A 27,710-nucleotide genomic window follows, 5' to 3' on the forward strand; every position below is an offset into this window, starting at 1 on the left:
CTGGCCATCTTTCCTTCACTACAGTCTTGTACCAGCACAGGTTAGGGACCCAAACAGAGACTCAGCAAATGTTTACTGAATGAGTGTCCAGCGCAGCTCAGTGATGTCACATCCGGCGTGCCCCGGTGTCTTCCCACCTCGCTCTTAGGGAGGTTCTCTAACCTGAGGGTTTAAGCCAGAGTTTGCAACTGTCGTCAACCTCCTTCTTTGCAGGTCAAAGCCCTGGAGCACCAGGTCAGACCTCTGAGTCCGGGTCTCCTGCTGCAGGTCCGGGCTCGGGGTGGAACCCTGTGCTAGGGGAGTGGGGCGCCGCCCGGACAAAGGCGCGAGCGCAGGAGGGCCCCGCTCACCCACCGCGGCGTCTTCTCCGGAGCTCTCGCGAGAGGAGACGGGGGAAGATGGCTGCGCCGGGTCTTTCCGTGTGAGGAGGCGGCTTCGGCGGCGCCCGGCGTCGTGTGTCCGCGGCTTTCCTCGTCGCTGACGAGGGCCGCCGCCTCCGGGAGATGCGCGTGTGGCGGGTCCGCGGTCGCCCCGGGAGTTCATGCTGCGTGCGAGGGTCGCGGCCGCCTCTCTAATCGCCGGGCGCCGCCGCCGCCGCTGCTCCGGCTCGGCCCGCGGTGAGCCTCCCGGAGCCCGCCCTGCGCGCCGCGGCGGCGATGACCGGGGAGAAGATCCGCTCCCTGCGGAGGGACCACAAGCCCAGCAAAGAGGACGGGGACGTGCTGGAGCCCTGCGAGGAGGAGGCGACGGCCGCTCTCGGCGGCGCCTTCACCGGGGGCCGAAGCGGGGCGGGCGGCGGCAAGGGCGGCAAGGCCTGCCATAAGATTTTCAGCCACCACCACCACCACCGGCTGCAGCTGAAGGCGCCCTCCGCGCCCAGCCCCGGAGCCCCGGCCCCGCTGCAACACAACGCGGTGACCGCCACCTGCCCGACCCCTGCCTGCCTGGGCGGCAACCCCGCAGCTGTGGTCGCAGACGGAGGCAGCTGCCCCTCGCTCTACCCGGTGCACGAGTGCGTCTTCAAGGGGGACGTGAGGAGACTGTCCTCGCTCATCCGCACGCACAATATCGGACAGAAAGATAATCACGGTGAGCTCTGCCTACCGGCTTTGCCCGTTTTCGGTTCCCTGGGGGGGGGGGGTGACCGTCAGCCTTGGGGTTCTGGGCTCCGGTCCGCGCACCGTGCACCGCAGCGGAGAAAACTCTCGAGTCTTTCAGCTTCATCGTGCCGGGGGTCAGGAGTCTGGGTCTCGTGGGTGCGGCTGGAAAGGAATGTTACCTTCTTGTCTCCCCCCCCCCACGAGCTTCTCGGGATAAGTTGCCTTGTCTCAGCGGCAGGCCTTTCGTGTGCGCGTAAAGTCAGGCTGTCTCACAGCCAGGCAAAGTCTTCTTGGTTTACGGAATTGTCTTTATTGCCCCCCTTCCTTCTTGGAGCTTTAACTTTGAACATATATATTGTTGGTCTTAATCACTCAGTTCAGCTAGCTAGGTGTGAATTGTATTTGTTACCGTGCTTGTGTGTGTGTGTGTGTGTGTGGGCTTTGCTTTCAGGATAGTTAAAACACTGGTTTTTGAAAGCCACACAGAAATGTGTCTGCGATTGATTTCCCAAAGCAATTGAAGAGGCTTGTCAGTAGCTTTTTTTTTTTTTTTTTTTATTGCCTTTTTCACACTAGGAACAATGTTTTATCTTGACTTGACTGAGGGTAAAGTCAGTACTATAATTTTCATAATAAAGTCTTGTCTTTACAGCATGCTTGAGAAAGCATAGTTTATTTGGTAGTGGATGGTAGCTACTTTTGGTCACATCTTGTCAGCTGATTTTTTTTCCCCTCCTTTAAATAACAAGTTTTAAGATTGATTTGCATCCATTTTTGTTTCTCATGGTGCTGGGGATTGTACCTAATTTACAATTAATGTGTAATCGTAAATAGTTGAAACTAATGTGAATAGTTATAACTATTTTTCAACACTTTATTAACAGACCATTTTAAACTTGTAATAGTTAGCAAATATTGTTGGCAGATGTTTTTAACCTAACATGGAAGTTATAAAGCAAGCTGCTCAAAGTGGCATTGCATATTAGTGCAATACCACCGGTGAAATAAGCGCCCTGAATTTCATTGGTTTGTAGGCTTCTTATCTAAAAGTAGAACAAAGATAGAAAATAAGTAAATACATATTCTCTTTCAGTTTTGTAGCTGCCCTTGTTATCTGAGTTCACAGTACTATAGTCTTAATGCCACCACCATTAAATACCAAAAAAAGTGCTCTGTAGCTGTTTCTAGGTCTTCATTTTTCTACTTTTTATTTAATTCTGTTGTTGTAACAGGCACATTTGACTGCTGCTGAGAATTGTATCCTGACTTAAATAGTTGAGTTGTATTCCTAGTTTATTGGTTATTTGGAAGTGATTTAAATTTGGTCCACCAGTAACTGTGATTATCTTTGCCTTTAAAATTTAGTTCTTTACATTAAGGTTACTTTGAGAGTGTCCACAATGTTCTCTGAGAGCTAATGCTCTTTCAGGTAAGGGATGAGTGGAATTCCCAGGACCCACTGAGGTTTCTGAGGTGCGATTGTTTAGACTTCCCTTTCTGTGTTTAGCCTCTGCTAGAGCTGACTTCTGTCAGGTATGTAGACTTCTATATATCCCTATACTCCTGCTCTTTATGCACCACAGTTCACTTTTTAAGTGGAATGTGTGTATTTGTTTATTGCCTTTCTGTCACTTCTGATGATTGCCACCAGTGGCTCCTGCCAGTGAAGTGGCTGTGCCGCATCCTGCACTCTCACTAAGGAAGATGGCCGCGCTGCTGTGCTCCCCTGTGCTCTCTTCGTTGCACCTGTTGGGGAAGTCAGTGAGTTCTGGTGGGCCTGTGGCACTGTGGTCGGTCCCAGGATTGAACTTAGGTTGTCTTTATGTACAGAGCCATCTTGCCTGCTACCGTTCCATTCTTGGAAGTGCTGCTTTCCTCTAGGTGCTTTGTGCCTGTTCTCTGCTTCCACAACTCTGGGATTTCATGCAGTGCCACCACACCCCATTTTCCTCAGGACTCAAACTTGGGCCCTCATGCTTGTGTGGCAGGCATTTTACCCAACTCAGTCCAGCTCTGTGCTTTTACTTTGTTTTTTTTTTTTGTTTTAAGACAGGGGTTTCTCTTTGTAGCCTTGGAGTCTGTCCTGGCACTCGTTCTATAGACCAGATGGCCTGGAACTCACCAATAGATCTGCCTGCCTCTGCCTCCCAAGTGCCCCGCGAATTAAAGAGATGCACCACTGTTACCTGGCTCTGGTTTTACTTTTAATGGACAATTGTTAAGTGATTTTCTTAAAAGGCTCTTACTGGGTTTCTATCAGAAAACAGTTGAGAGAGGCACAGAACTTTGCTGAGGTTGCATAGGCAATAGAAATCATGAGACTAGAAATAGAAATAATGGCTGGGCAGTAGTGGCCTACAACTTTAATCACAGCCCTACAGGAGGATCTCTGAGTTCGAGGCCAACCTGGTCTACAGAGCAAATGTCAGGGCTACACAGAGAAATCCTGTCTCCAAAAAAAAAAGGAAAGGAAGAAAGAAATAATAGCTAGAATCCGTAAGTACATGTTACCTTCTTTGTGAATTTCTGTTGAGACTCACTGTATTTTAGGAAAGTCAGTTCTAATGTTTGGTTTGTTTTGCAGTACAGTCCTTTAATGCATATTTCTCACTTAGTATTTACAATAGAAGTTAAAAAGCCCCACTTTATTTTTTTGGTTACTAGGAGTCTCGTATTCTTTGTATAGGAGCCTATGGAAAGATCCTGTCACTAGATAGCTCTCAGTTTCTGTAGAATTTTTTGTGTTTTTAAATTTCTTGGAGCAATGGCACAAATAAAAGCCCTGGGTTATTCAGCCCCATGGCAGCCCTTTAGACTCCACCCCTTATTTTCCAGTCAGCGCATCTTCTGTAGCCGTTGTCATACGATGTGCTCTGTGAAAAGTTTAAGATGGTTTTCCTAAAACATAGCAAATACTCAGTGTTTTAAATAAGTAAATTAAAACTGTAGAAACTTGCTGTTCACGGAACCCTAATCTGTTCCCCTTCCCTGTGAGAACAGTGCGGTGTCTGTGCAGGCAGGGATGGCATTGCACAGAAATTCCACAGCAGCACAGCCTCACAGTACAAGACCAAAACAGGGCTGGAGAAGTGGCACTGGGCCGCAGGTCACTCCAGCACCCATATATGTCCATTCAGAGCCATCTGCAACACCTGAACATACGTGGTATATGTACACATACACGTGCTCATAATAAAAATTAACAATGAAATATATTTTTAAAAAGACCTAAAGATTAAAAAGATTTGTATTTACTTATTTATTGGAGATAAGGTCACACTATATAGCCTTGACTCTTCTGGGACTCGATATGTTGACCAGCTGGCCTCACTCATAAGGAGAGACCCACTGACTGTCCTCTGCCTCCCAAGTCGAAGTGCTGGGATTAAAGGCATGAACCACTATACCTACCTGGTCTATTTTTGTTACTTTAGGTGGGGGCGTATATGTGTCTGGACTGTCTACATGTGGATATGTGTGTGTGCATGCAGGTAGGTGCTGTTAGAGGCCCTAGGTATATTTCCCTTGGAGTTTACAGTTGGGTGTGAGTAGCCTGGTATAGGTATAGGTGCTGGTACCCAAACTTGAGTTCTCTGGAAGAGCAGCAAGTGCTCTTAGTCACTGAACCATCTTTCTAGTCCTAGATAAAAACTTTTTAATGCTGCCTTTCTCAAGTAATTTGGTGGTTTTCTCCTTGTCCCTTCTTGCATTTATTTGTCTACCTATCAGTCACCTACTGATCCTGTTTTGGAGACAGGTCTCATTGTGTAGTCCGAGCTCTGTCCTAAAGCTTGACATTTTCCTGCCTCAGACTCCCATACCCAAACTTGCAGTTACTTTTCAAATACAATGCTCTACAGTTAAGGTATTTTGTTTTGCTTTTATTATTGACCCTTGGTTTATGTGGAGAGCTTGTTGATGTCTAGTCTGTCACTGCTTAAGTTTATTGTTCATTCCTCCATTAGTTTGGATTAATCTTTGATAAATTTTTTGTTGCATACTGTTTTTTCCTTGATGAGATGTTGGTCAAATACATCTGCTAAATAAGTTCAGGATTTTTGTATTCTGGGCTTAAACATTGCTTTAAAAGTTAAACATGATAAAATTTGTACATCTTGTGATCAAGTATACCAAGCGATTGTGCCTTGGGGATTATTTAATAATAGTTTTTGGGGAATAGGAGGGAAATAATACATTAAAAGTACTGCTTTAGTTACGGTTTCCATTCCTGTGAGAAGGTACCATGACCACGGCAACTCTTATAAAGGAAAACATTTAACTGGGGTGGCTGCTTACAGTTCAGAGGTTTACTCCATTATCAAAATCACAGGAAGCAAGGCAGCGTGTAGGCAGACATGGTTACATCTTGATCCAAAGGCAACAGGAAGTGAACTGTTTCACTATGTGTGGCATGGGTGTATATGAGACCCCAAAGCTTGCCTCTAAAATGACACACTTCCTCCAACAAGACCACACGTCCCAATGGAGGCTCTCCCTTTGGGGGGGGGTATTGTCCTTCAAACCATGACAGTACACAAAATTACCATACCTTTATCTTTATTGTATCTTCAAATAATTTTTCCTTTTAATATAAAATTAAAGGTTAAGGCACCAGAGAGATGCCTCAGTGGCTGAGAGCACTTGCTGCTCTTATGAAGGTCTAGAGTTTTGTTCCCAGCATTTATGTTGGGTAGCTCATAGCTGCCTGCAAGTCTGGCTTTAGGTGATCTGATACCATGTTTTGACTTCTGTAGGCACGCATACCTGCATGCACACACACAAATAAATAATGTAGAAATTTGAAAAAACGAGTAGTCTAGACTTTTGTAGAAGGAGCTGCAGGCAAGACTGCTTTTCGTCCTGCCCGGCTTCCGCACAGCTAGCTTAGCCCCTGAAATAACAACACACAAATTGTATTCATTTAAACACTGCCTGGCCCATTAGTTTCAGCCTCTTATTTACATCTTGCTTTAACCCATATTTAGCAATCTGTGTAGCACCATGAGGTGGTGGCTTACCGGAAAAGATCTTAACCTGTGTCTGTATCGGGAGTTGAGAGTCATGGCTACTGCCTGGCTCTGCTTTCTTTCTCTCACAATTCTGTTCTGTCTACTCTGCCTACCTAATTTTCTGTCCTATTAAAGGGCCAAGGCAGTTTCTTTATTAACCAATGAAAGTAACACATAGACAGATGACCCTCCTCCATCAGACTTTTACATTGTCAAGATTTTTTTGAGTCATGAGTAGTTTGGACTATTCATGTTTATAATGGACATTAGTGATTTTACTATTCAGTACTTCAGAACTGAAAATGGTGCAAATAGATTGAAGACTTGGTTTGGATTACACTTCCTGCTTGTTAAACATGGAGGTTTTTTTCCTTCCTAAGTTAATCAGCTCTTCCCAACTGTTAGTGACTTTGATGTGACCAACAGTAGTGAGAGTGCAGGATGTGTGAAGTGCTCTCCCTTACCTTTCATAACTACGAGAAGTTGCTGGTGAATTTGGAGATTTAGTGACTCTGCCTTTGATTTTGTTGACTGGTGTGTGACAGGCTGTTTTCTGTGGGTTGTAAAAGCTGCCTTGTTCTTGACGTTTAGGTAGCTTTTTGAGGATTTAATTTGATGGTGTTTAAATACTGCCTATCAGAACAGTAGAGGGCAAGATTGTTGGACTACTGGATCGGCTAGAGTTTTAGGTGCACAGTTACTGCAGGCTCTACATAGTTGTACTGAGTTCTAGGAAACACCTGTACTGTGTCCTTATATGTGCTGCTTTTGTTTGCTTTTCAAGGACAGCTGAGAGGGGATCTGCCTTGTTCTAGAGTAAGGCATTTCTGAGAGTAGAAACAGATTTGAAATTGTTCTCTTGGTTCTTAATGGCTTTTTTTTGATTGGTTGATTTATTCGTTCAATAGATAAACATGGAACTTCTAATATCTGTGGTTTTGATGTTGGGAGCACAGAGGTGAACAGACTAACCCAATTCCTGTTCTTGTGGGGTTGCATGGTAGTTGATGAGCCAGATAGTAGACAAAGCAGTGGATGTGTGGTGTGTCTACTACTGAGTCATGTCGGGTGTGCGTGTATGTGGGGGCACTAATGAGAGAGTTAAGCCGAACAGAGTCTAGAACAGTTTCAAGCAGAGATAAGTAAATGCAAAGGTACTGCCATCAGGAACTCAGAGGAAGAACACTGATGAAGTGGACAGAAAATGGAAATGTGGCTGGAGTTTGGAGATTGAGAGGCAGCCATGCTGTAAGCTTGCTGAGACCCTGTGAAGGCGTCTGCATGTAGCAACGTGGAATGCGATCGGGTGGTTTTCATCAGAGGTCTGACTATGAAGCAGGTGTCTGCAGGCACAGGTTCATGGATAGTGCTAGGGTAAATAGCTGTTACTGGAAGGGAGGGGTGGAGGGGATATAGGGGTTGTACGTTTACTACAGTAGTAGCATTTTTAAGGGAGAATTTCTTCTTGTTTGTGGATTGGACTTGGATATATGTGTACAACTTAGTGCTGTACTAGGTCTGGTTTTTTTTTTTTTTGTTTTGTTTTTTGCTTTGCTCTATAATTAGGGTGTACAGATCAAATGTGTCTCGTGATAACACAAGTCACCACTTGCCTTCTGTTCGTTGGCCTGTTCACTGAGCACAAAAGCCCTGCTGAGCGAACGCCTGCCTTTTGGGGACTCTTGTTGCCATTCAGGTGCTGTATATAATGTCCTTTGCATGCTGAGGGGAAATGAGGGAAAAATATTTCTGAAACTGGCTATGAGGAGAGGAACTACATACCCTTTTCCCACAGAGCATTTTTTTCCCCCTTGGGGAAAAAAGACAACAGGTTAAAGACAATTTAGACATTTGGCAGATTTTTCTCTGGTAAATAAATGGGGTGAGCTTGGTCCCATTCAGCACAAAATAGTGTTTGCTACTAATTAAATGAAGAATTAGCCAGGTAGTGGTGGTGGCCCACATCTTAAATCCCAGCACTCTGGAGTTCGAGGCCAGCCTGGTCTACAGAGTGAGTTTTAGGATTGCCACGGCTACACAAAAAAACTGTTGAAAACCTTAAAAAAAAGCTTGTAAATAATAAATTAAAGTTAGAATTTTGAAAACTTAGCTCAGCCATTTTAAGTTTTCCAGGTTCCTAGCTCTTACAACCACTGCTATGGTCACATATAACATGCTGTTTTGGTACTGTCTATTAGAATGTATCCATATCTGGATGGCCATGAGACTTCTAGACAGTGCTTTTCATGATGCTATGTATTCTGTAATCATGTCTCGCTCAGGTTAGGAGTGTAGTATAGGTAGAGTATTAGACTTTAGTGTGTTTGAAGCTCCAAGTTTGGTCCTTTGCAACACACACACACACACACACACACACACACACACACACACACACACACACACACACCATAAAAATTCTACCCACAGTGGACTAGAAAGATGGCTCAGCGGTCAGTTCCCTGGAACCTCATGGTGCTCACAACCATCTATACTGGCATCCCTTGCTCTCTTCATGTGTGCGGGCATACATGCAAATAGAATACTCATGTACATAACATACACAAATAAATCTGTAAAAAGTGTCTTTTGAAAGAAAAAATAAAAATTCTACCTACAGTACAAGAGAAACCAACGTATTTTAGTGTAAGAGATCCTGATAGAATTTGGATTTCCCATTGTAAATGCCTTTAACAAATCAGTTTTAGTACAGTGTCAAAGAGTTCCCACAGCTATCCAAAAAAGGCTCTGAAAACTCTTTCTCTTTACAACAATGAGACTTTGTAAAACTATATTTTCTTCTTATACTTCAAAACAACTTTTATTTTTGATGATGGCAATTCATCCTTTGCTCAGGGTAGGTAAAAATGTTTTATCCCTAATTAAATGCAGAAACAGATCTTAAAATACGTTCCATTCTAGTAGAGCATACTTTAGAGAAATTCATATTTTTAATTAAAATATTTTAAGTAAACTGCTCTTGTCATTAGTTTGGACAATACACTTAGTTTTCTGAAGTCCTAATCTTTATTTAGTAGCAGTCCCCCCCCATTGGCACAGTATATTCACATAATTATGTAATAAATGAATGTAATTTGATACGTGTATGCATTCTTCAATGACCAAGTCAGCATAGTTAGCATTTCTATCTCTTTAGATGTTTTCATTTTCCATGTCTTGGGGGCCATCAGACTCTGACCTTCAGTTACTCTGAATCATAGCTCTAGGCTGTCATTCCCTTATTGTACCAGACGACACCTCAGTTGTGTTTGGTGTTATTGTCTCTCTCGCTGTTTCCCTGTGTTCTCCCCTCCCTACCCTCTAGCGACTTCACTGGGCACTCAGTATGTCCTGGATTAGCTCCTGTAGCATCTACATGTAAGTGAGAACACCAAGGTTTGTCTCTGCTGTGTTACTTGCTTTTCTGCCTTCCTCAAGAGTAAAAACAGCAGTATTTGTCTTGTTGCTCCCAGCTTATCTCCCTAACTTCCACTTCTATCCATGTTTACACAAAAGAGAGAAAAGCCTTTATAGTTGAGTAGTATTTCACTGCCCACTTAAAAGTCCAATTTTTTTTGGTGTAGACTTGATTGACGGTATCTTCACTGTTGTATTGCAGTAAACACAAGCGTGCAGATGTCTCTTTGACAGAATGATAATACTGAGACCCTATAATACAATTCCTACTGTTGAGGTGACCCCCAACCATAAAGTTATTTTTGTTGCTTCTTCATAACAATACTTTTGCTTTTGTTATGAAGTGTAATGTAGATATCTGTATTTTTCCGATGGTTTTAGGTGAGCCCTGTGAAAGAGGTTGTTTGACTCCCAAAAGGGTTGAGAACCACTGCTTTAATATATACCCCAGAGTGAGATTGTTTGATTATATGGTGTTTTAGTTTTGTTTTTGATGATTCTGATATTATAAAATACAGTATATTAAATGCCAGAGTTAAGTAAATTTAGCTATGAGGACATTTAAATACAGTGTAATGTGATGGTTTCTAGATAAATACAGTGTAATGTGATGGTTTCTAGAAAGTCTAGGCTCTGTCATAGAAACCAAGTGCAGATAGCTGGTTAGAGCAGGTCTACTTCAGGGGCAACAAGTGAATATCTTAGGCTTGCCAGCTCTACAGGCTGTTCTGAGAACAGCCATAAACCATTCACGAGATAGTGGCTAGGGTCCAGGAAAGCTTTGCCATTTGCTAACTCTGAGTTGATGATGTTCTGGGTTCCTTGAAATTTTCGTATGAATTTTAATACCAGCTTGTTAGTTCGAGAAACATTACTGGGGATTTTCACAGAGACTGCTTTGACTTGGCCAACTGGAGTAGTATTGGTGGTGTATCAAATTACTTTCATGTTGTGATCAAATACCTTGGAAGCGATTTGAAGGAGAAAGGGTATTCTTTGTGCCCAGGCTGGGGAGAGCATGGTAGCAGGGCAGGAGCTGCTACAGCTGTGGCGGCAGCAGTCTGCGCTGCTTGCTCACAGTTTGAAGAACCTGGTACAGGAGGATTTCCACATTCAAGGGGCTTTTTCTTTACCACTTTTGTTTAGTTCAGGGTCCCTACCTGTGGAATGGTGCTATCTACTTGTTCATGCAATCTGGAAGATGTATCTGACCTGTGGAGCATGGTGATCCATACCTTTAATCCCAGCACTCCAAGACAGAGACAGGCAGATAGAGACTGGTCTACATAGTAAGTAGATATGTGAATTATTTGCTAATCAAAGACTGATATGATAAATGAGCAGCAAAAGGAATCTGAAGCCTGTGGGAACATCTCAAAGAGTGAATGCCCTGCTGGTTACTTTTGGGCAGGGCAGGAAAGGTACTCAGGGCTTCACTTTTGCCCCATTCTGAGTTTGTCTTAGAAAACAAATGTGTTATTTCTGCTTAAAGTTTGGTGACGACAATCCTGAAGGAGCTGAACTCAACATTTAAATAAAACTTATGTTATTGTTGTGGCTTCTAATTTAATTATGTTTTCAATTTTAGGAAACACTCCTTTACATCTTGCTGTGATGTTAGGAAATAAAGGTTAGTAAATACTTCTAATGTTGAACTTCACTCCCACATCAGTTTTGTCATTAAAACATTGTATTTATTTGTGTGTATGTGTGTGATTTCATGCATGCCTCTGCATGTGTATGGAAATCAAAGGGCAACTTGTGGAAGTTGGTTCTCTTCTGTCATGTTGTTCCTGGGGATCAAAGTAAGGTTATCAGGTTTGGTGGCAAGAGTCTTCACCCAGCGACCATCTTGATGGCCCCAGTTTTGTCATTAAAAATTACTTAACCAAGGGCTAGAGAGATGGCTCAGTAGTTAAGAACACTAGTTGCTCTGGCAGAGGACTTGTTCAGTTCCTATTACCCACATAGTGGTTAACAACCTTTTTTTAAAAAATATTTATTTATTTATTATGTATACAATATTCTGTCTGTGTGTATGCCTGAAGGCCAGAAGAGGGCACCAGACTTCATTGTGGATGGTTGTGAGCCACCATGTGGTTGCTGGGAATTGAACTCAGGACCTTTGGAAGAGCAGGCAATGCTCTTAACCACTGAGCCATTTCTCCAGCCCCCAAGTTTTTTTTATATTTTATGTGTATGTGTTTTGATTGCATGTACACCTGTGTACCATGTCTGTGCTTGGTGCACTTGGAGGCCAGAAGAGGGTGTCAGATTCCATAGAGCCAGAGTCAAAGGTGAGTCACCCACCATGGGCGCAGAGAACTGAATCTAGTTTCTCTGGGAGAGCAGGAAGTGCTCTTAACCATGGAGACATCACTCTGGTCACTTAAAAGATACTTTTAGATTAGGCATTTTAAGTTAAAAGTTTTCTTTAGGGCTTGAGAGTTTATAACTTTAGCTTCAAGAGATCTGACATTTTTCTGGCCTCCATGGGTATACACACACAGACACAAAATGCATGTACACACACATACACACACACGAGTAACAAAATACATCATTTTTTGTGGGTTGGAGAGATGGCTCAGTGCTTAAGAGCACTGACTGCTCTTCCGGAAAACCCACATTCAATTCCCAGCACCCACAGGATAGCTCACAGCTGTCTGTAACTCTAGGATCCAACACCCTCACACAGACACAAATGCAGGCAAAACACCAGTGAACATAAAATAAATAAATTACTAATAAAAAGCTTTTTTGCTAATGAGTGCAAACACACCGATTCAGAATACAATTGTAAGAGATGAACAAGAAGCCTCTTTTCATTTCTTTTTCTGATAGTATTAAAGAATATTAATTCCAGCTAAGTAGTGGTTATGTATACTTTTAATTCCAGTACTCAGAAGGCAAAGGCAGGCAGATTTCTGTGAGTTCAAGGCCAGCTTGGTCTATAAAGAAGTTCCAGGACAACCAGGGCTACACAGAGGAACCTTGCGCCCCCTCCCTCCCAGGAAAAAAACAAAAAAACCCATAAAACTTAATTCCATATTTATTATCCTAAGGGTATCTTTCACCTTTAAGCCTTCTTCATAGTATGACCTCAGCTTGGGTTCACCCAAGTGGAAGTTCTGCCTGCTGTACTTTCCATATTGTGCTTTTCCATGTCATTCTAAGTCCTCTCCCTAGATTGGTGATGCTGTAGGTGTGGTTGCTGTAGACATTCTCCTCTAATTAGTACCTAGTCTTGGAGTGATGCTTTGACACCGTATGAATGCTCATGGAGAGCTTTTCCTCTGTCCAGTACACACTGGATGGTGTAACCTGCTTCTCTGGTTGCACCACTTGTTGACTGGCAGTAAGTTATTTTCTGAAAAGAGCTCACCCCTTACTTGCATGTGTTCTGACCATTTTCCTCATTCCTGTCCCTTGCTGTAGTGCTCCTCTTTGAACCGCACAGTTCTCTAGCAGTATGTGTGGAATTGTGTGTCCTTAGGACCCATGATGGACACTTAGTTTGCTATCAGTATATTTAAAAGAATCCATTTTTTGAGACAGTTGTACTATGTAGCCCTGGCTTGCTTGGAATTCACTATGGTAGACCAAGCTGGCCTGGACCTCATAGGCATCCATCTGCCTCTGTGAGAGTATTGGAGCTAAAAGGGCTAGCCACCACATTCTGCAAAATAATCAGTCTTCTATATCACATGTTCTCACATACTTTGAACAGACTTTCTTCAATGCCTTTGAGAAATGAAATGTCTATATTTAATTTATGTTATTCTAATAGAGTTCTCTGCTCTTGTCATTCCTTCTATCACCAAGAATAATGCTGAAGTAAAGCCATTTAGCTCACCCTATCATGTGACTGTAATATTTTTATTTCCTTCACAACAGTTGGTACATTTTTAAAAAAATATTTACTTGTCTTCCTCATAGGATAAAAGTTCTGGTAATAAGACCTTACCTTCATCCTTCACTTCTGTTTTCAGTTTCTAGTAGTTAGGGATTATTGGGGATGGGATGCTTGCCTAGCACATGCTCACCACCTCCACCACTAAAAATACTAAATAGACATATAGTAACTGCTTAGTTAAGTATTTAATTGGGGTGTGTGTGCGCGTGCGCGCATGTGTGCGCGCATGTGCATGCATGCGTGTGTGTCTGCAACCACTAAGACTAGCAGAGTAATGATCCATGGGAGATCAGAAGGTAGTTCAGTTCAGCATCACTCAGCCAGTATTGATTGGTTCAGACTTTGAGAGTCTGACTACAGGCAGCTTATTTTAGACATATACAATTTGGAAAAAAAGTTTCCTGGTAATAATTAATTCAAACCTGTGTGCACAACAGTGTTTAAGATATGACTACATTGAAACTCACTGTAAAGAGGAAGCCAGGCAGTGGTAGTGTATGCCTTTAATCCCTGCACTTGGGAGGCAGAGGCAGGCGGATCTCAGTGAGTTTGAGGCCAGCCTGATCTACATAGTGAGTTTCAGGACAACCAGAGCTGTTAGACAGAGAAACCCTGTCTCGAAAAACAAACAAAAAATCCAAGTGATATCTTCCATAAAGATAGGTTCCATAAATAGTCTCGGGGAGGAAATTGCTATGAATTGACCCTTACATACAAAGAGATAAAGGTTTATGGTATCCATTTTTTTAAAAGATTGTTTTATTATGTATACAGTGTACTGTGTGCATGTATTGCCTGCACCCCATAAGAGGGCACCAGATCTCATTATAGATACTTGTGAGCGACAATGTGGTCGCTGAGAATTGAACTCAGTACCTCTGGTAGAGCAGCCAGTGCTCTTAACCTCTGAGCCATCTCTTCAGCCCTCAGTGTGTTTTCTTTTGAAAACACTTTTTTTCTTCCTGCAATAAAGAATTAACATTTCATTGACAGGACAGGTATATAAATTCTTCTTTGGATCTTTCTGGGTTTTAGATATTTTCTTGTTTGTTTTTTTTTTTAAACATTTTTTAATATTTATTTATTTATTATGTATACAATATTCTGTCAGTGTGTGTGCCTACAGGCCAGAAGAGGGCACCAGATCTCATTACAGATGGTTATGAGCCACCATGTGGTTGCCGGGAGTTGAACTCAGGACCTTTGGAAGAGCAGGCAGTGCTCTTAACCGCTGAGCCATTTCTCTAGCCCTTTCTTTGTTTTTGTTTTGAGACAGGGTTTTACCATGTAGCCCTGGCTGGTCTGGAACTCTGTGTGCAGACCAGGCTAGCCTTCAGACAACTCTGAGAAGTCCAACTGCCTCTACTTCTGCCTCCCAAGTGCTTAGATTAAAAGCATGCGCCACCATGCTCAGCTGAATTGTAGATATTTATATAAAATAACCCTTGAGGTTCAATAATAAAATAACCCTTTAGGTTAGCTTGCAGTCTTTGGAAACTCGCTTCAGACATTCTTTGGAGACAGAAAACAATACTTTACTTTTAGAGAGAATCCAACTTATTTTTAGCTAGGTTGGGTACCTTTGAATCTGGGGACTGCTACAACCTGATTATATACATGGGAGTTTATAAGTTACTAATTATACATAGAATGGCATTATTTCACAAATGTAGTAATCTGGTTTCTTGAACTTTTGCATAACACTCATATTTAAAATATTCTAAAAAAATTGCGTGTCTGATAATTATTACTAATTTTTATGTTGCAGAATGTGCACATTTACTGTTGGCTCACAACGCTCCCGTAAAGGTGAAAAATGCTCAGGGATGGAGCCCTCTGGCGGAAGCCATCAGCTATGGAGACAGACAGATGAGTAAGCAGTGCTTTAGAAATACAGATTGATGTGCTTAGGTCGTTTTTATGTGTTTACTTCTACTCAGTAGTCTGCAAACTTATGCGTGAATTATCCATAACTTGGGAATACTTGAACATTGAGCAGCAGGAAGAGTTGAGTCATGTGGGAAAGTCTGCTAATGTCCTCCTTGAAGCATTCAGTGGTTGTGGTACTAGGGCTGTTTTTCTTTTTGAAGTCAATCAGTTGTCTTTTCTGGCAAATTATTATTTCTGCTTAACTATTTTTTTTTTTCTGCTTAACTATTGACTTACTAATTGAAATAAAAATTATGGTGCTAACAGCACTTACCTACTTTCAGTGGATGTAGACTTTCCTGAAAGCTAAGAACTGTGCTGTCTCTTAGTTTAGTCTCTGAGCCATTATGCTTCTATTATCTGGGAACTCTTTGAAGGGGCCTCTACATTTTTCCACACCCGATTAAATTCAGGGCCTGTCTTAATCTGCTCAGACCTAGTCAGGGCTAAAGGGGAATGCTTTCTTCTTCTGTGCCTGCTGGATTCCTCTGTCAGAGTGGCCCTGAGTTGGCACAGTGACTGTACCCTTCTCATTCATTATATCTGGCTCTTTGGGGATTTCCTGACTGGACAAACTATCTCCATCCTCGGTATAACCTTTTGGTGGGGGGGTTAGAGGGGAGGAGAGTGATTACCCACCCCTGGGTCAGGCTTGATTGTCTTCACTTTTATTGTTCTACATGGGTGTCTTCTCTGAACTGCTGCTGCTGCTTAGGCGTTAAAGCCTTCCTGAAGCTCCTTATCATACAATTTGGCTATTTTTTTTCCTTAGCTACAGATACCACTAAAGTCCAGTTTGGTGAACCAGTGAATTTTATTGTTACTACTTATAGGAATATGGGTGAGGGGTTACTTAAGGAGCAGAAATGACCCAAAAGGCAGCTGCATCACCAAAGTCTCCCCACCCCCACCCCCCAGCTCCCAAAGCTTAGAACTTAGAGCACACAGTCTGCAGGCAATCAGCAGGTTGGAGATTGTCTTTTACAGGTGTCTCAGTTGTTCTAAACCTCTTCCAGGCTGCTCAGCTGGTTTCTGTTTCTTCCAGGAAGAGAGTGGCTGGTCAAGAATTGTCTTTGCAGCTTTGCTTGTCTGTCTTTTTTTTTTTTTTTTTCTTTTTTTTTTAAAGATTTATTTATTTATTTATTTATTATATACAGTGTTCTGTCTGCATGTATTCCTACAGGCCAGAAGAGGGCACCAGATCTCATTCTAGATGGTTGTGAGGCATTATATGGTTGCTGGTAATTGAACTCAGGACCTCTGGAGGAGCAGCCAGAGCTCTTAACCTCTGAGCCATCTCTCCAGCCTCCATCTGAGAATCTTCTTTGCAGCTTGACTTAGCTAGATATGAAATGAACTCTCAGCTTTTATTACTTACTCTTAGAGTGAATCTGCTCAGTTTCAGAGACTTTCTGAAGCTATTCTGAGTTCTTTACCTTCCTGCTTAAAAAATTTCCTGCAGGATGGAATGTTTTAATCTTCAAAGAAACTGTTATACAACAACCACCATGCCTGATACACAGATTACATTTGCAGGCTTTAATCTGGATGATTGGAAGAAATTATCTGGATTTAATCTGGATGACTGATACTATTATTATTTCATAGTTCATGTGGGAAAATCAATTTAAAACAGCTTTGTAGAAAAAGCATGTTTATTGAAGAATTATGTAGCATTTTGTACTTTCAGGCTGCTGTGTGGACTCAGTCTTCTGTGCTAAGTTTTAGATTTTTCTGGAAACTTTCTTGGGATTTGGTTGTGTGTAATCCACATATTACATATGTGAGTTGCCTGAATTGCTTGGACAACTTTGAATGATGAACCTGTATTTGACTGTAAAAATATGTGATGAGACTTCTGTGGAATTTTAACAGCAAAATTGGCATGTGGTATTTTTTGTTACATATTGACAGTTGTCCTTTGTGAACAAAATCAGAAACCCCTATGAGATGAAGAAACAGGCCTCGTCATAGAGTTATTTCAGGGGACAAAGAAAGGTAAAGGACTGAGGATGGAGTAGTAGCTTGTCTGAGGACTTTCTTTGATTTTTTTTTTTTTTTTTTGAAGGGAAACTAGTGAGGACTTTGAGACTTCCAAGGATTTTTTTATTCACAGTAAAAATATGTGCAAAGCCACTTTGTGCATTAAAATAAAGAAAAAGTGCATGATTCTTGGTCATTTTGAGCTTGTTATCTGTGACGAGAGCCAGGAAATATTTCTTAATGGAAAGCCAATTTCAGGACATTTCCGTATTCAATTTTATATTTTACTATAATCTATCACATAAATATTCAACTCTCAATAACCCAGCACATAGAAGGTAGAGGCAGGAGTTTGTGAATTTCAAGCTAGTTTGTACTTCTTGTCAGGAACTACCTTATGAATAACCCAAACAACAAAATAAAGTGAAAACTCAAATATTTAACTTAATTGAACCAATGGTATTTATTTAGAAATGTCAGTGTGAAGTTGTATTTGTGATGTTGTTTAAGGAGATGGCTTTTGATTCTTTATTTAGGCCAGGCAGTGGTGGTGAACACTTTTAACCCCAGTACTTGGGAGGCAGAGGCAGTCTACTCAGAGTAACCCTGTCTCAAAAAACTGAAAACAAACAAACAAACAAACAAAGTCTTCGTTTAGTTGCATTATCTTGAAATTTTCTATGGCATAGATGATTACATTTTTGGGGAGAATCAGAAAATTTATTATAAATTATTAGCAAAAGCTTTGTGATTATCTTTTAGATTTAATTTCTGCTAATTTTGCTAATGTTTTGTGCTATAGAATAAGCAGTCAGGACTAAGAATGTAGCTCAATTGATAGACTATATAATATTCATGAAGCCCTGAGTTTGATTTCCAGCACTGTGTAAAACTGGGCATTTGAGCACCGGGGAAGTGGAGGCATAAGGATCAGAAGTTAAGGTCATTGTCTGTTACATAGTGAGTTCTAGGCTGCCCAGGTCTCCAAAAAACAAGGGAAAGGAAAAGAAAAAACAAAATCATGTTTACCTGGTGAGCAATGATGGCCTAGGGAGAAAATGAATATAACTATTTCATCTTAACCCATGTCCCAAAGTTCCCAGCTTTTCCTGATGCAGACAGCTATGCCTTGTTGTCCTGTTCTCCAGTTGTCTTTGGTCTCTAGGCTTGTTTATAGCTTGTGTGATGGAATACTGATTGCATGGTGGTTTTGAGTATTCTGTTGGGCACTGTCAAATTTTCCACATACCAGAGTCTATGCTGATTTGCCATCTACGTAGGCCTGAGTTTTCTTCATTTAGACTTCATTTATATTTTTTTTAAGAGAGGAGGATTTCCTTTTTGTGACACATTTTCAGAACGCTCCAGTTGTGTATTTAGCACATTTCTAATTAATTATCTAGTGTTCTTAGTGTTTTTTATATCAGCTTTGTGAGATCTTGTTATGTGTGTGTTGTTTTCAGATTTTTGTTTGTTTTTGTTTTTTTGTTTTTCAAGACAGGGTTTCTCTGTGTAGCTTTGGAGCCTGTCCTGGAACTAGCTCTTGTAGACCAGCTTGGCCTCTAATTTACAGAGATCCACCTGCCTCTGCCTCCCGAATGCTGGGATTAAAGGAGTGTGTCACCATCACCTGACTTGTTTTTAGATTTTTATCTCTACTAAAGATTTATTCAGTTAATCCATCAATAGATGACTAACAAAGGCAAAGATAAATTGAGACTACTATGTTAGGATTTCTTTCCCACTAGTCAACTTCTTAGAAGTTTTGAGTTGGGGGCTGGAGAGATATCTCAGCAGGTAAGAGCTCCTGCTGCTCTTTTAGAGGACCTGCCCCTCACATAGGGGAGGGGCTGGCTCACAGATGCCTGTTACTCCAACACTCTTCTGGACCCCTCTGTGCACAAAGCATAACACACACACACACACACACACACACACACACACTCCTCACATACACATAAATAAGAAAATCTTATAAAAAGTTTCATATTCGGGAGTTTTATTTAATACTACTTGGATTTTTAAAATTTTACAACTTTTATTTCTTTTTAAAGAAAGAAGAAAGAAAAGGAACGAGGGCCAGCAGGATGACTTAGTGTGTAAAGATACTTGCCACCTAGCAATTGAAGCTTGATAACCCGAGTTCAGCACACAGAACCCACATCAAGGTAGAAGGAGAGAAATGGCTCCACAGAGTTGCCTGTGACTTTTGAATACACATTTTATAGCCATATGCACCACACATTATACAAGGTGCACTCACATGTTGTATGTTCACACACACACTTCCAGTAATATAATGGAAATTTTAAAAAATTTAAAAAGCAGTGACATTCATTGTAGAAAATTAACAATTATACAGAAAATAAGGAAAAATACTAATCAGTTGTTTTCTTTAAACTTCAGTCACAGCTCTTCTAAGGAAACTCAAGCAGCAATCCAGGGAGAGCGTTGGAGAAAAACGACCTCGGTTGTTAAAAGCCCTAAAAGAGGTAAGCTGGGCTTCTTTGCTGATTCTTTACTTAAACAGTAACTATAAGTGTGGGTTTAAAAAGCATTTAAGATGCGCACTTGTAAGTATGTGTAGATAAGTAGAGTTTCCAAGGAGGCCAGAGGACATGGGAACTGGAGTTACAGGCAGTGGTGAGCTTCTCACCATGGCTGCTGGGGACTGAAGCAGCCGGTGCTCTTCACTTCTGAGCCTCTCTCCAGCCCTTTAAGCAGTCTTTTAAAGTGCAGTTAAATTCCTCCCCAGTTAAGTAAGGACCAGTTAAATGGTGAAAGTCATTTTAAAATCAAGTAATTGAAATAAAAATCTGGGGTTATAATGTGTGGTTGTGTTATTGGTAGAAACATTGGAAACATTTTCATTGAACTGGGACGGTTACTATGTTTAGTAAACTAGACAAGTGCTCTAGAAGAGGTATGTCGTGGTATCATGGTTGCTAGCCACATCCTCCTGAGGCTGCTGCTCTACAAAGGTATTTTGACAGTTTGTTTTCCATACAGGGTTTCATTATGTAGCCCTGTCTGTTCTGGGAAGTTCTCTGTAGACCAGGCTGACCTCACAGAGACCTGCTGCCTCTGCCTCCAGGGTTAAAGGTGTGCGTCACTATTGTCTGGCTAGTTTTGTTCTTTTCAAACTCTAAATATAAGAAATAGAAGAATAATTTTTCATTTCTCCTCTAGTCTTTAGATGTTAAATGATAATCATGTATTTTTTGGGGTGGGGGGTACAAAAAGATAAGTATCAGAACTTGTAACTAAAGTATATTTAATAATTTTTCATATTTTATTTCTCAGCTAGGTGATTTTTACCTAGAGCTTCACTGGGATTTTCAAAGCTGGGGTAAGAGTGCTATGTTTTGTTATAAAAAACATGGATTTATAGAAATGTTAGCATGACATATTTGATACTTAGCATAGTCATTGTAAACCCATGAGTAACATTCCATTTCCTGTTAGAGAAGCAGCTCTCAAAATTGTAATTTTTAAGATGGGAAATTAACTTAAAATAACTTTTGTATTGTTGGGCCAGGTGGTGCACTGAAACTTGCTCTGTAGACCAAGCTGACCTTGAACTCACAGAGATCTGTCTGTCCCTGCCTCCTTTGTGATTGGATTAAAGGCATGCACCACCACTGTCCAGCTTAATTTTATTTTTATTAAAGATTTGATACTTAATACAATAAACATTTTTGCTAGCATCTGAGTTAACATTTGTGTTATAAAATTATTTAAATGGCTAGTGGTATTTATCTCTAAAATAATTATTGAAGCCATGCAGTGACAAAACTGAAGTATATTCCATTTTATATAGTTGTATGTAGTTTGGAAGTTAAATAATATATGTTTTATTTGTATGTATTCATATTCTATAATATATAGTACATTTTGTTATTACTGTCCATAACTAGGTCATTCTAGATCTTACTAAAAACTATTTATAGTGTCATTTTATTTGTGTTTTAATAAATAAAGCCTGCCTGAAGATCAGAGTCCAAAGCTAGCCACACTAGTCAGCCATACCAGCACTAGAGAGAAATATAAGGGGGATGAGACAGGAACTCTCTTTTCAGTCTGAAGATTTTGTACAGGTAAGAAGTCTCTAGTGATTGGCTGCTTTGCTTCTCTGATCTTGAACCCCAGTATCTGTCTCTGGGTCTTTATTATTCGTGCTACATCTATTCAGTAGTAGTAGAAAATTAATAGACATTTTACAGTTTGGAGGTCATGGAAGATTGATAAACAACTTAATTTGAAGAGTTACATTCTGACACTGAAACCCTTTAATGCAAGTTACACTTCCACAGTGCATTGGGTGTGCACACTCACCTCAGGTCATCACTCAGTGCAGCCGAGAGTCTGGGGAAAACCGAGAGCTGGAAAAGTGCCTGCTTTTCAAGCGTAGGACCTGAGTTCTGTTTCTTTGCTGGATGCAGCAGTGCATGCTTGTTATCCCATGCAGAGGTAGAGGTAGGAGGGGCAAGAGATTTGCCATTCTAGCCAAATTGATGAGCTCCTACTTCAGTGAGAGACCCCGTCTCACCATCAACCTTTGACCTTTACATGTGTACACACCTTGGAGGATAGAAGTTGGTGTGTGCAAATGGTGTGGTTTCTCTTACACAGACTTTGAAACTAAGAGCAAGGGTATGTATTTGGGATTCAAACTTAAATTTAGTGGCCTCATTTCAAAGATCTTGTTTAAGTGTTACTTTTTTGCTATTTTTTCCAAATGACATTTAAAGGATCTAGTAGATAAGATCCATGATCACTTGATTGAATAACGTTTAGTGACCTCAGGGTGTGTTTTCATTTGTATATCACACAGCGGCCTGAAGTGGATGGAGTTAGCCACACTTGGAAGCTGATGGTCTTAATAAATAACACCTGGAGTCGGGTATTAGGGAGTGAAAGCTGAAGGGTCAGAGAAGCACTGCGGTCAGCCCCTAGACAGACGTTTACTTCTGCCAGCGCTCAGACCCAAGGGGTGACGATCCTGTCCTCAGACTGCACAACTCCTGTCTCCTCCCACCTTACACTCTCTCCACCCAGCCACATCACTCCTGTCTCCACCTCCCTAGTGCTGGGATTAAAGGTGTGGGATCCCAAGTGCTGGGATCAATCACTTTTGCGTGAGCTCTGTTTCTCTTTTAGACAGATTCAATTTTGTGTAGCTCAGGGTGGTCTTGAACTCACAGAGATCCCTTTGCCTCTGTCTTCCGAGTGCTGAGATTAAAGGTTTGTGCCACCACTCCCTGTCCTCTAGTAGTTTAGCTCCACATTCTGATCTTCAGGCAAGCTTTATTTGTTAAATCACAAAATATTACTACAGGACAGGGTTAAGGGCACACCTAGTAAAGTAAATTGACTTCTAAGTGGGAGATACTATCTTAAAGACAATTATCAACATTTGGTGAATTAGTAAAATGTTTACTCTGCTGTTTTTTTTTTTTTAAAAATTGCAAATATCTTAGACTTTACTTTTTAACTTTTGTTTCTAAAATTGCAGTGCCTTTGCTTTCCCGAATTCTGCCTTCTGATGCCTGTAAAATATACAAGCAAGGTATCAACATCAGGTGAGGTGGTGCGCTTTGTGTTCTGAGTAAAAGAATGTAGTGAGAGCAGCAGGGCTGAGTCCCGCCACCCGGCTAGCTTTACCCGAAATAACAACACACAAACTGTATTCATTTAAACACTGCCTGGCCCATTATTTTCAGCCTCTTACTCACATCTTGCTTTAACCCATTTCTAATAATCTGTGTAGCACCATGAAGTGGTGTCTTACCAGAAAGATTCTAGCATATGTCCATCTTGGGCTGGAGCTTCATCGCGTCTGGTTGTAGAGGCAGGGCAATTGTCTGAGCCATCTACCTCACTTCCTTCTTCCTGTTCTGTCTACTCCACCCACCTATTTTCTAACCTATGAGGCCAAGCAGTTTTCTTTATTAATTAACCAATGAAATCAACAGATTGATAGAAGACCCGCCTCCATCAAAAGAAAGCTAAATTCTGGAGGAAACCTTTTCTGTAGTCATAGTTTGCTTGTCTTTAGTGACTTAACACGCTGTAATATATTCAGATACTTCACTCATGTAAGACCTGTTGCAGATAGCTTGTCATCTAAGCAGACTCTAGCACCAGGGAAGGTCATGCTACAGTGCTTCTCTGGTCTTGGGTTTCATTAGGAATAAGGACACTTCAGGAGGACCTCATGCATATCTTGTCTTTTCCTCTGTGTCTTCCACACCCTTCGCTTCCCTTTCTTCTGTCCATACATCCACCCATTTCCTGCTCCTGTCTTCAGTCCTTTTTCCATTTTAGTCAACATGTTAAGGATGAATTTTTTGTTTGGTTTTTGGTTTTTTGAGACAGGGTTTCTTTGTGTAGCTCTGACTGTCGCGGGACTAGCTTTGTACACCAGACTGGCCTCTAAAGAGATCCACCTGCCTCTGCCTCCTGAGGGCTGGGGTTTAAAGGCATGTACCACCACCAGTGGCCCAGCTGTTAAGGATGATTTTAATTTTCTTCTGTTCTTTCCTTTCATAACTATGATTGGTAATTAAATTTATGAGAAGTAAATGTATTTTACTAATTGTAAAATTTTACTTTTGTCATTGCTTATATTTTTAGCTTGCTAATGTAGCATATTTTTAAATTGTATATTTACAAATTAATACTAATAAATACTCCAATTTGTATATCTATACATGGTCATAGATATATGTATGAAGTGTGTATATGTAGATAGCCTTCTATAACTATCTCCATTTCTCCAGATTATTAATTTAAGTGCTTAGAATTAAAAATGTTTTAAGTTTTTTTCTTTTTTTCTTTCTTTTTTTTTTTTTTTTTTTTTTTTTTTTTTTTTTTTTGGTTTTTTGGCAGGGTTTCTTTATAACTTTGGAGCCTGTCCTGGAACTAGCTCTTGTAGACTGGGCTGGCCTCAAACTCACAGAGATCTGCCTGCCTCTGCCTCCCAAGTTCTGGGATTAAAGGTGTGTGCCACCATCGCCTGGCTGAGGGATTTTTTTTTTTATGTACACTTTTCACTTGTAGGTGAGAAAGCTCAGAGAAATTGAATAATTTTTAAATATAATTTTATGTCTTAGTTGTATTTGATTCTTGTTTATTCAGAAACAACTATTTTAAAATTTGTTTCACATTTATGTGTGACTGTTCTCAGCAAATAATGTAAAGGCGGAATACTTTTCCTGTGTGTGTGAAGTCCTGAACTTGATCACCAACACTGTTGGTGTGGGGACAAAAATGGGAATGATGGGATGCACATTACCAAGTAAACTGTGAAGATGCTGACTTGGGAACTCAAGACTGAGAGTCTGACAGGAGGAATGTGGCAGAAGTTGAAGGGAAATCCCGGGCGTGGGACTTCCTCCAGCTTTAGGCTGAAGAAGAAGTGGCACAGAACAATGCTGGGGCTGGGTTGGCAAAGGTTCCCCTATATTATAAGACTTTATTTAAAAAGGAAAATTAACATCTAATAAATATTATTTTTAATGTTTTAAGATAGTCCTTCTAAGTATTACTCCAGAGGAAACTGAATTATAAAATATTAACAGAGGAAGCTGTAGAATTTGTGCTTATCTTGTGTTATCCAAGTAATTGCTGGAAATATGGTCAAAGAGGAAAATGTACTTCAGTAGACAACAGAGAGTGAGCACTGTCATTAGATTAGTAGCTCTCTCACAATGACTTTCTGGGAGTGGGATGACTCTCTCTTGATGGTTGTACTAAGGAGTTTCTGAGATTAAAGACTGTTGAGCAGCTGGTAAGTGATCTTGGACTAGTAACATATAATATGACATAACATAACATAACATAACATAATAATACTTGAGTACTTGAAGGGGGTGGTAAACTCTTTAATCCCAGTATTTCCCAAGTAGTGCTCTGTAGAATGTCAGAGACCGCCCCAGTTAGCCAGACTATATAGCAGGTCCAGATACTGATTCTATCAGTAACCATGCAGATGTGCAGGTCTGCAAACATGTGGTAGAGATTGACTTCTGTCCTAGCTTAATTTCTGTTGCTGTGATAAGAATATCTTGGCTGGGGCTGAATTGATAGCTCAGTGTTTAAGTACACATACTGCTTTTTCAGAAGACCAAAGAGTTCAAGTCCCAGTACCCCTGCTCTCTGAATACCTGCACTTTTATGCACATACCCCCACACAGACACACACATATAATTTAAAATAGTAGAAATAAGTACTTTATTAAGAAAAAAGAGAATACTCTGACTAAAGCATCTTAGGAGGGAAAGAATTTATTTTAGTTAGAATTGTAGGGAACAATCCATCATTGCAAGGAAGTCCCAGTGGCAGAAGGCTGAAACAGCCACTCATACTACATCTATAGTCAAGGGCAAAGAGAAATGTGTATATGTGTTTAGACTTAAGCTACGTCTTCTACTCTTAGACAGTTGAGGGCCTAAAACCAGAGAATGGTGCCTCCCAGTTCAGGATGGGTCTTCTCACATCCATTAAGGCAATCAAGACAGTTTCTCATTGGCATTTCTATAGGCCAACCTGATAGACAATTCTTCCCAGGTGATTCTAGATTATGTCTGGTTGATACCTAAAACGGATCCTTATAGATTCCGCAAGGCTTTCAGGCTGTGGTAATATTGTTTAAAAGACAGTGGTTGGCTGAATCTGGGAAGCTCAACAAAAAGGCCAGGAGTTTTGTCGTAGGTAGACGTGATTGGTAAGTGTGAAAGGCAGACTGAGGTTTGCATAGGTGATCAGGTGTAGATGTAGTTCTAATCAGAGCATGTTCTTGTGCCTCCTTGAGTCATATGCTGGGCTAGTGACACGGTCTGGAAGGGTCTCCTTGCTTGCCTTCCCTATGGAGGTGCAGCACAGGGGTGAGAAAGTGGTACAGGATGGGGATAGTACTGCCAGGGGGACCTTTTTCTTTCTTGCTTGGTTAACTAAATGCTCAGAAAACGGAAATATGGATAATAGAGAATGTATTCAAATAATATTTTTAATAACATTTTAAATTTAGTTTTTAAGCTATAATTTCTAAGTTAAGCTATGATATTAACATCTTAGTTTGAGTTTAGGAGGCACAAAACTTACGAGATTATTAATAAAGTTTTATCAAATTTTGTCAGTTTTTACCTGTCCATCTTTTACAGGCTTGACACAACTCTTATAGACTTTACTGACATGAAGTGCCAACGAGGGGATCTAAGTTTCATCTTCAATGGGGATGCTGCACCCTCTGAGTCTTTTGTAGTATTAGACAATGAACAAAAAGTTTATCAGCGAATACATCATGAGGTGAGCGTGTATTACTAATATTTCACTAAAGGGTTAAAAATGTGCATTTAGCAAACCCTTTGTATAATTACTTTATTTAAAGCATAAAGTGTAATTGATACGGTTAATTCTCAAGGCTATCATTCTTTCTTGCTCCCTTCCTCCTCCTAGTCATCTGGTTTCACACTGAGAGTTGAGTTGCTCCCTGGACCTGTGACCTTGGTTCTAGTTTTCACTGGCCCCCATGTTGACCCTGTGTATTCTGGCCACGTGAGCTGCTGTTGTCACTGACTTCTGCACAGCATCAGAACACAAGCTCTGCTTTCCACCTCTTCTTCCGCTGGCCACTCTGTCTACTGCTGTATGTTGAATAACCTCATTTGTTTTCTTCTCTTGCTGTAAGCAAGAGGTCTCTTGACATCCACATGCCACCAAGTCCTGCAGATAGTTTCTGTGTTTCTCTGAGGTCGCAGACCCTTGAGCTCAAGTGCTTCTCGTGCCTCAGCCTCCCGAGTGCGCTGTGATGGTTTCCCAGTTCTTCCCTTTAGGTTACTTTGTTTTGGGCATTCCCCATCATGTTGCTGCTTCTTCGCTTACCGTCTTAGATTGGATTCAGAGTCGATGTTGTGTGTGCACTAATGCAATAGTTTCCTAACTTATATCTAGAAATGCAGATTTACAGGAGAAAAGAAGGAAAAAGAAGAAAAGGTATTCTTTGGATAGGAGTGAAGTGAGTGAAGTCAGGAACGGGCCACTGGGAAAAAAGTGAGTGAGTGTTAGGGCCTTGGAGCCAGTAGTTACCTCACAGCCTGCTGCAGTCGGCAACAGAGGGTCACCGATGTTTAAATAAGGTACTGATTTGACCAACTTTTCCCCCATCACCTACTCGCAGAGTTGCTTTCTCTCCCATTACACGTGGAATATCTGCTAGGAGCTCAGGTGCTGTGGGTAACAGTGCAAAAACAGTCACTCTAGGCTACTGACCCCTAATATCAGGGTTATAATCTAAGTGCTTTACAGCTTTTTATGCCACAAGTAACCTATGCAGATTAGTATCTGTCGGATAGATT

The 27,710-nt window shown here is 41.0% G+C and overlaps 1 protein-coding gene across 1 annotated transcript in view; it reads left to right on the forward strand.

The window, feature by feature from the left end:
- Window positions 1-129: 129 nt before the first annotated feature.
- Ankrd13c (ankyrin repeat domain 13C) overlaps window positions 130-27,710 on the forward strand; it is a 47,936-nt gene continuing 20,355 nt past the window's right edge. Inside the window, 7 exon segments of the mRNA XM_038311285.2 lie at window positions 130-1,089; window positions 11,112-11,153; window positions 15,208-15,312; window positions 19,758-19,843; window positions 20,655-20,700; window positions 22,867-22,933; window positions 26,517-26,667. Of these exon segments, the coding sequence (XP_038167213.1) occupies window positions 657-1,089; window positions 11,112-11,153; window positions 15,208-15,312; window positions 19,758-19,843; window positions 20,655-20,700; window positions 22,867-22,933; window positions 26,517-26,667 (930 nt within the window). The 5' untranslated portion in view covers window positions 130-656.

This window comes from Arvicola amphibius, chromosome 14 (genome assembly GCF_903992535.2).
Source record: "Arvicola amphibius chromosome 14, mArvAmp1.2, whole genome shotgun sequence".
NCBI lineage: Eukaryota > Metazoa > Chordata > Mammalia > Rodentia > Cricetidae > Arvicola > Arvicola amphibius.